Source organism: Episyrphus balteatus, chromosome 2, assembly GCF_945859705.1.
Source record: "Episyrphus balteatus chromosome 2, idEpiBalt1.1, whole genome shotgun sequence".
In the NCBI taxonomy this organism is placed as follows: domain Eukaryota; kingdom Metazoa; phylum Arthropoda; class Insecta; order Diptera; family Syrphidae; genus Episyrphus; species Episyrphus balteatus.
In genome coordinates this window covers 91,924,090-91,933,620 of record NC_079135.1, presented here as the reverse complement: position 1 = coordinate 91,933,620, position 9,531 = coordinate 91,924,090, and the positions used below count along the sequence as shown (strand labels likewise).

The 9,531-nt window shown below is 33.6% G+C and overlaps 1 protein-coding gene across 1 annotated transcript; it reads left to right on the top strand.

The window, feature by feature from the left end:
* Nucleotides 1-855: 855 nt before the first annotated feature.
* On the top strand, nucleotides 856-8,665 carry LOC129910190 (von Willebrand factor A domain-containing protein 8). Its single transcript, XM_055987464.1, has 10 exons — nucleotides 856-1,153; nucleotides 1,212-1,471; nucleotides 3,471-3,638; nucleotides 3,697-3,861; nucleotides 4,869-5,024; nucleotides 5,090-5,414; nucleotides 5,478-5,724; nucleotides 5,789-7,912; nucleotides 7,969-8,400; nucleotides 8,473-8,665. Exons 1-10 carry the CDS (start codon nucleotides 961-963, stop codon nucleotides 8,570-8,572), a joined length of 4,170 nt encoding a protein of 1,389 aa, XP_055843439.1. The 5' UTR covers nucleotides 856-960; the 3' UTR covers nucleotides 8,573-8,665.
* The last annotated feature ends 866 nt before the right edge of the window (nucleotides 8,666-9,531 follow it).

Here is a 9,531-nt window from a genome sequence, read left to right as displayed (position 1 = left end):
AAGAAATTTTCCATACAAAATTTCGTTAACGAAATCCTGAACGGAAAATTTCGTTTTGCTTTTCGTTTTTCAGTACGCCGCGCCACTCTATCGAAAAATTGGAGAGTTTTCACTCATTTGTCATCTACTTTTTATTGTCCTGTGCATTTTTCTTGAGTCCAACAGCAGTGTTGACGGTTTTATCACTTTTAATACATTTATTTCTTGTGTTAAAAATTATTTTCAGTTGTTTTTCTTGATTTTTAATTAATTTTGGAATTTTTTTATTTTGACTTTTACAGAATAATCGATGATATTTTTTCGTTAACATTTTCGTTATCGACTTTGGAGACTTGAAAATTTTTCGTTTCGCTTCAGCTACTTACTAGGCTTTAAGACGAGATATGTAAATAAGCTCAGAATCAAATTAAAAAAATTTAATTTAATTTGAAAGAAGAAAAAAATTTTGATAGAATTTAATTGATTTCCTCAACATCAAAATTTTGCGCGGGATAAAAAAATGTTTTGAAAAGATTAAAATTGTAGAGATAAAATTTGTTTTTTCCCGATCTGCGTACTAGGCTTCAAGAGAAAAAATATTTCTTAGAAATTTAAAATTCATAAAATTTTAGAGCCATAAAATCGGATTATTAAAATTTATTAAAAAATCAAACTTAACATTTTTGGTTCGTACTGTAGGTTAATTTTGCCTTCCACTAATTTGGTACAATTTTCAATTGTTCTAGTATTCTAGTACTATATTACTAACCACCTCTTCTGTCTCTTTTTTTCTCACACAACTACATCTGTTTTGTTTATACTTCTTTCTCATGTTTTCCACCTGTTCTGTCAAATTTTTATCAGTCAGCTGTTTTGTGTCATTTTACTTCCCATTCTGATAACGTGTGTGGTGTTGTAGTGCGTTGCGTCGATTTGTTTGGAGTTTAATTGTTTTATATTTAGTTTTAAGTAGTCGCAATTATGTTAAATCCTTCTCGTTTTTTGTCCAAAAGTGGACGATACCTTACTTCCATCTCCCAACATAACTTTAAGTCCTACAAATCATTGTTATTTTCTACAAAAGCACAAAAGATCGAAGGTCAAATTACAATAGGTGATGTAACCAAAGACATTCAAACTCCGGCAAATCCCGAATTGGTTCCAAAGAAATATGGTAAACTTCTTTGTTATTATTTATGAACTATCCATTTGTCATGTCTAGATTTTTGTAGTGCAATATAATAAAGATGGATCCATTCAGTTGACTCAATCAGCTCTGCATCATTTACGATGGATGCTCCAAAAGGATGCCCTTAAACAAGATATGTTTTTGCTTGGCTACCCTGGACCACTGCGTCGAAATATTGCAATGCAATTTTCTGAATTGACACAAAGGGAATTGGAATATATTGCATTGAGTAGAGACACAACAGAAAGTGATCTCAAGCAAAGACGAGAAATAAAAAACAAAGGCGCTGTTTATTTTGATCAGGTAATCCAACTGGCTACTATTTATTTATATATTCTTTATTCATCTTAGGTCTGTTTAATGAAAAAAATCTAATACTAGGTTTCGTTGCTGACTTAGAATTGGTCTAGCCCCTCCCCCCCCCCCAATCCTCCAAAATCATGTTATTATTTAGCTGAATTCATCATAATCTACATGATTAACTGAATCTTGAATGATCGAGCCCCCTCCAAATTCCGAAATGGTTGTTTGTGTTTGTTTGCGTAAGTGCCTTAGTTGCCGTTGAGGGTTGTGATCATTTTTTTTAGGATTTTAGTCCAATTCAGAATGCTTAAAATTATTTTTTTGGTATTTTGACGTCGAATTATATTACCGTTAAATTTTGCGAAGCTTCTTATGGAATCAAGCCGTATTTTATTGTCTTGAGTACCTTATATATACTTTTTTTCAAAAATAATCTTTTTCTCAAAGATATTGGAAAAAATTTTTTTTTTATATCTCAAAATCTTAGTGGTCAACATTAAACATCAATAAGAATTTCAATGAAAATTAGTTTTTGAGACTTTCACGTCCTGCATTCACTTGCCGAAAGTGAAATAAGGCGTTCTGTATTTTCTCACTCATTAAAATTTTTTTTTACATTATGCTGCATACCAAGAACCCTAAGCTATTTGCGGCAGCAAGAAACAAGCTTTGACTTGATTAAGGTGGCAGAAATCGCTTTTATTGCCGCTTGGCTATCAATGAAAAAGGTGATGTCAGCAGGTGATATCAACATCATGGATATTTGTTTAGCAGCATTTTTCACTGCCAAGATCTCGGCTTGGAAAACACTGCTATAATTAGGGAGCCTGAAAGAACTGGCAAGGTTGAGGTTTTCTGAGTAGAAACCTACAACAACCCCAGTGTTTATTTCAGTGAAGATGGCGATACTCGACTCATTAGAGTAAGGTACACTGTTTTCTGAATCTTGTCTGTAAGAGAAGCTGGCATTAAAAGACTTGTTGAAGTCTAGGTAAGGGGTAATGTAATCTGTACCAACGTTGTTGCCAACGTAGTAAGAAAGCATCGTTGTATGGCCGATTTGACTAGTACTCCAAATTTTGGTTTGACCGAGTCGTAGGGCACTGTTGCTGCTAATTCTTGTACAAATAGATCTATGAGAATGAGATTTAGGACAAACCTGCGGTTGGAGTGTACCTCATCACCCCCGTAGTACTAATGCATACTTTGGTTAGGGTCTTCAAGTTCGTGGATTTCTCAAGAGTCAGAATGGGTCTAACAATGGCATTATACATCCACATTATTATTTTAAGATTTGCTCCCCCATTTTTTCTGACAAGAATCCTATTACATGAGTAAAGTGCAAACGTGACTTTCTTATATCTTTCTTGAATGTTAGGACCTCATCAGTTAAGTTTTTTTTTTCATCTAAGATCATTCCGAGATATTTCGCCCTATCTGAGATCTTAAGTGGGGTACCATCAATTATTGGCATTACAAAAAGAGGAATTTTCCTTCTGTTTGTAAAAACAGAGAATGCTTACAAATTTCATTTTAAGCTGAATTAATTCAATAAATACAATATTTGTGCTTTATAATCATTTCTATTCATAGCCAAATCTATTTCATTACAATAAATTCAACTTTTTCAAGAAAGGAGGAATTAATTATCTATTTCATTACAGAAGTTATTATAAAGCTTAATGCATCTAGTGAAAGATTCATTACAACCACAGTTAAATCTGTGTCTAGGGACATGAAAATCATGTGACGCATTCTTCTTTCTGATACATATTTTTCAAAAATTTGCATAATATTCAAACTTTTAATTCGATAGGAAAAAACATCATGAACAAACAACAAGCACTGAAAAGAACTTTTTTTTATAGAAAATCCGAAGCAATTGAATTGAATTGTAAGAAAGAGTATCAATTATCCATTTTAATTGACTAGCTACAAACCTAGCTTATAATGATTACAAAATTATTTGAGTTTAATAAATGTATTTGAATAACTTTAGTGTGCTGTGAGAGCAGCTTTAAATGGTCGTCTACTTATTCTGGATGGAGTTGAGCACACCGAACGAAATGTTCTTCCAATTTTGAACAATTTGCTTGAAAATCGGGAAATGCATTTGGAAAATGGAAAATTTTTAATGGCACCTGAGCGGTACGATGCATTACGAGAAGTAAGTTGAATATGGTTACATTTTCTATTTTAATTAAAAAATAAAAATAAAACTTAAGACATACACAGAAAAACAACTAGAAGAATTGGGACTGTTGCGAGTTTCCGAAAACTTCAGAGTTATTGCACTTGGCTTACCAACTCAGAAATACAAAGGGACTCCTCTAGATCCGCCACTGAGATCACGATTTCAATCTAGAAATGTGACACATTTCACATTTGAGGTAAGTAGAAAAGCCCCACTTTTGTATTGAAATTTTAAGTGATGAGAGCCCTGCTTTTTGGGAATCGATTGATCAATTTATCAAGTGAGACATTTTCCAGATGGCAACAAGAAATGAGGAGAAGTGATCTGATGCTATAGCATCACTTTGAATTCAATCATAGATAGAGAATGTATATTCCAAAAATTTTCCAGAAAGTTTTATATAATATCCATTTCTATAGATTTGGGTTCAGTTTATTATAATATTCCAGAAAAATTTATACAAAACTTATTGGTCAGTAAGCCTCCTAAAAATCATACTGGTTCCTTTCCAAGAGCTTTTATTTTTGAGATATTTTAATTTTTCACATTTTGCGGGTAATTTAATGTTATTTTTTTTCCTATTACATGTTTTACTGGAATAATTTATTTCAAATGTTATGTATTTCGGTTCAGTAAGTGAAATAAAAATACAAGCATTTTTTTTTTTACAAACAAAAAATTAAAAAAAAAAGTTCTATAAATTTGTATACCTTTAAGGTACGAATAATTTAAAAACTGGAGCTGCTAGAAATAAAAATAATGTTGTTTTCGGAGTCAGCACCCTCCATTTAGTAAGAAATGATTAACAAGGGTCCGGAAAATTTTAGAGTGTTGGGCAGTGTAATCAGTTGCTAAGCGAACTGAGCTGCAATTTTAAACAAGGGTGGATTTCTTCATATCGGCTTGTTGCAGTTTTTGAATAACCTGGATTGCATCAGTTGCCAGTTCAGATATTTCTTCCAGCTCGCTAGAAATTGTTTTCGTACTTTTTGCTTTATGATAAGCCTTGTTCCTTCTTTCTTCCAAATTTCTATTCCTCTTCAAGGCGTGCTTTTCATCTTATTATAATGAGACATTACCATTACCACCATATTTCTTTTAAGTTGATAGTTTCCTTTAGAAGTTCTTAAAAGTACATATTACACACAATTGTTGATTCTTTTTAAATAAAAGTGTTCTTTTCTATCTCATTTTTTTTTATAGGAAATGCTTTCTTCTCTCAAAAACCATTCACCTAAAGCCGATGAAGAGAAACTGAAATCCTTAATTTCATTCGGTTTAGCAATACATTCAGCAGATTCATCAGTAAATCTTCCAGATTTTCCCTTAGATAATCTTCACTTAGTTGCTAAAATGTTGGTTAGTTTTGTTTTTCCAAAAAAGAACAAAAATGGATCCTTATTTATCTTTTAATTACTTTACAGAACAGCAATCCTACATTGAGTGTCCACGAATGTATTACAGCACTTTATCCATATCAAACAACACTAAAAAAAGAACTTAACGATCGTGTTATAAATCTACTTGATTCTTTTAAAATTTCTAACAGAAAAGTTGCAAGTGTAAAAGAAATTAATGTTGCAACAAGTTCAGGTGATTCTGTTGATTTGAACATTGATAGTGTACAAATATCAGTGCCAGGTGGAAGCAAACCTCATGAATTCAAAGGTTTCGTCAATTTAGATCATCAAAGAGGAATTCTCTCGTCAATGATACAAAAATATGCTGTGGGTGATGTTTGTTTAATTGGTGAGTTAAGATTGAGAAGACAATAGATAAACTTAACTCTTTTTTTTTTTTTTGTTTCTTCAGGACAAAAAGGTGTTGGCAAGGCTACTCTGACAAATCAAATGATGCACCTGCTTAATCAATCAGTCGAACCCATGGTTCTCTACGAAGATATGACCTCCCGCGATCTTGTTCAACAACGAATAACAACAGCCGAAGGTGATACCGTTTGGCGTGATTCTCCTTTGGTGAGAGCTGCAAAAACTGGATCGGTCGCGATCTTAAATGGCATTCAAAGGCTTCACAAGAGCACTGCTTCTGTGATACAAAGGTTTGAACTTTCTTGATTTTTTTTTTTAACTTTTTCTTTATTTATTTTTATTTTCGAATTCTAGACTAATTCACGATCGTGAGTTACAACTTTGCGACGGAACTATGATGCTGCGAAGCGATCGCTATGAATCACTACTTGCTGAGGGCCTTACCCAAGCCGAACTTGAATCAAAGAATATTATTAAAATTCATGATTCATTCCGTCTAATTGCTTTAGCTGAACCACCAAATCTAAATGCCAGTGGACAGAATTGGCTTACTCCAGAAATGCTTAGTTTGTTTCTATTTCAAGAAGTTCGACCCTTGCATCAGAGTGAGGAATACGAGATTATCTCTAAACTTTATGGAAATATTGATGAAAATATTCACAAAGTTATCAAACTCTCACATATTCTTCGTGAAGCTTCCGATCCGATTTTGAAAGATCTCTCTGGAACCCTGTCGACTAGGCAGCTATTAAAAATCGCCCGACGCATGTCCATCTATCCAACAGACGATCATATTAAAAATCCAGTCAATTCAGTTTACGATATCATTCAGAATACATTCCTTGCGAAATTTCTACCTGCACTTCCTCGATCAGCGTTAGAAAATGCCATCCGAGAAGCAGGAATCAAGAAACCAAAACGAACATCTTCAGGAGAGAAACGGTCCATTGTTGTGGATGACAAAGTTCTACGAATTGGAAAAACAGAAATGCAATTAGTTGCAACTGAAGACGAGAGTAAAATTCCAAGCACTTTGTTCTATGATGTTCCACAGCATGTTGAGCTTCTCGAGAGATTGCTTCAGGACTTTTTAATTGGAGATCATCTTCTTTTGGTTGGTAATCAAGGTGTAGGCAAAAATAAACTCATTGACAAGCTTTTGCAACTTATGAACAAGCCAAGAGAGTATCTTCAGTTGCACAGAGACACAACCGTTCATAGTTTGACTGTTCAGTCGACATTACGCGATGGACAGGTGGTCTACGAAGATAGTCCTTTGGTCAAGGCAGTGAAAAACGGGAATATCTTGGTCATTGATGAAGCTGACAAGGCTCCAGTTAATGTTACCTGTATTCTTCGAACTCTAGTCGAGAATGGAGAGATGATTTTATCTGATGGAAGAAAGATAGTTCCTTCAGGAAGGGGTTCAAATGATATTGGAATCATTAAAACTCATCCCAACTTTAGAGTAATTGTCTTGGCTAATAGACCTGGTTTTCCATTTTTGGGCAATGATTTCTTTGCATCTCTTGGAGATGTATTTAGTTGCCATGCAGTTGATAATCCATCTCCAGATTCTGAGATATTCCTTCTTCAACAATACGGACCATCGGTGCCTAAAAAAACTCTATCAACTTTAGTCAATGCATTTGGTGAATTAAGAAACATGGCTGATGAGGGATTACTCAATTATCCTTATTCCACTCGTGAAGTTGTAAATATTGTCAAACATTTGGAACGATTTCCCAATGAATCCATGTCAGAGTTGGTTGGAAATGTTCTCGATTTCGATAGATATTCTCCAGAAGCTTTGGAACAAGTTACAACAGTGTTGGCCAAACATGGTCTTCAAATTGAATCTTATGCTAAGAATGAACTGTTTGCATTGCGAAAGAAGAAGGAACTTCAATTGACTGTTAATCGGACAAGTGGTTTGGATGTGTCTGCGCCAAAATATGGTAAAGTTGATCCAAAGAATGAACCGCATGTTGGTGGTAATACTTGGGCTGGTGGTACTGGTGGACGTGATACAGCTGGATTGGGTGGAAAAGGTGGTCCATTTCGTCTAGATGCTGGTCATAAAGTTCATCAGTTGTCAGATGAGGAGAAAGATGATATTCCTGAAGAAGTCAAACGAGCGGCCATGGAGATGAATAGAAAAGCTTTTGAACAAAAATTGAAAGAAATTAAAATGTCCAAACATGATTATAGTATGTATGCTCAGTTTAGTGCTCCAATTCGGAAGCAGGTGCAGCAATTGAAAGCGATTATGGATGCTTTGCAAACTAAGAGCAAGGAACGTCAGTGGCAGAAGTATCAAACACATGGGGAATTGGATGATACTCGATTGATTGAGGGAATAACTGGGGAGAAAAATATATATAGGAGGCGTGCGGAGGCTAATCCTTGGGCAGATCATGTTCAAGAAAAACCAAATCGATTGAAGTTGGTTGTAGATGTGTCTGGTTCCATGTATAGGTAAGAAGATACAAATTCATCTTGTCAAGATTTGATAATAATGATTTCTTTCTCAGATTTAATGGCTACGATCAGCGGTTGGACCGAGAATTAGAAGCTGTTGTCATGGTAATGGAAGCCTTCGAAGGATATGAAAAAAAAATCGTTTACGATATTGTTGGTCATAGTGGTGAGGGATGGGAAGTTCCATTCGTTTTGGCTGGCAAACCACCAGCTACAGACAAGGAGCGTCTGGAAACGCTTCGAATGATGCATGCACATTCACAATTTTGTTGGTCTGGTGATAACACCGTTAAGGCAACGAAAGTAGCTGTCGAATCGTTGGCCGAAGAAGATTATGATAACTCAATAGTAATTGTATTGAGTGATGCCAATCTTTCGAGATATGGTATTCATCCTAAGGATTTGGCTAACGCTTTGAAGAAGGGTGATCCGAAGGTGCGAGGGCATGTGATATTTATTGGCAGTTTAGAAGAGGAAGCTGATTTGTAAGAAACTTATTTAGTTTTTTTTTTAATTTTAATTATTTTAAAATTTTTGTTTGTTTCATTTATTTTCAGTATAAATGCACAAATGCCAGCTGGACACAGTTATGTTTGTATGGATTTATCTACGTTGCCACAGATCCTTAAGCAAATATTTACCTCATCATTGATGTAAAATTAAATGAATTAAGATTACTTATTGTAAAAATGTAGTTAAAATAATAATATTTAGGGAAGATTTCTAATTATAAATGTAAAAAGTTTTATTTTTTTTATATAAAATTAAAATAAATAGTGAAATTCTATAACAAAATGGGTTTGTTTTTAGCCGACTTCCAAAAAAGAGGAAGTTCTGAATTCGTCTAAATTTTGTTTTATGTTTGTTACCCAGAAGGTTTGTCTAGGTTAACCGATTTTAATGATTTTTTATTTGTAAGCTGGTGTTTTCAATTTGGTTCAGTTCTAACCAAGGCATCGATGATAAAACCGTATTATAAGTTTCGATTCATAGAAGAGACCTTTTTTTTTTAACTTTTTTTTGGATCAAATAAAAAGTTTTTCAAAAACACTTGTATCGAAAAATCTGTCCAAATCAAACATATAAAATAAATAGACCTCAAAGGATCTTTCGGGTTTCACTTATTAATAGAGCTTAAAGAGGCCTTACTTTATTCACTCGCAGATTTGGAGTACATTTTTTAAAAGTATATTTTTTTCAGCAAAGAGAACATACCTATTTTTATATTTTATTTGTCGAAAATTCTTTTTTTTTTCTGCTATATTTTGACTGCATAATTTAATTCAAATCTTCAGACACTCGGGCGTATACGCAATTTTTTTGTCTAGAAATTTATTTTTCTGGCAAACTGCATGCATTGAGGCACTTTAGTATATACAGTTGTGTTCAAAATAATAGTAGTGCCTGCAAAAAAATAACATTTGTTATATTTACGGTGCTTCTATGGTTAAAAATTTAATTTCTTTGATGTCAAAGTTTGTAACGGTCAATTACTAATAAATGTATCATAATTTTAAAATGAAAAAGAAGGTGCCAAATAATTTTTCATTGATTTTTGGTTGTTCTTTCGAATTTGACCTGTTCAGAATAATAGTAGTTAAAGTTATTTTTTAAGA

Coding starts and splice junctions, on each gene's coding strand:
- LOC129910190 (XM_055987464.1), top strand. CDS start 961: ATGTTAAATCCTTCTCGTTTTTTGTCCAAAAGTGGACGATACCTTACT. Junction 1,154..1,211: donor ATTGGTTCCAAAGAAATATG/GTAAACTTCTTT, acceptor AGATTTTTGTAG/TGCAATATAATAAAGATGGA. Junction 1,472..3,470: donor GCGCTGTTTATTTTGATCAG/GTAATCCAACTG, acceptor GAATAACTTTAG/TGTGCTGTGAGAGCAGCTTT.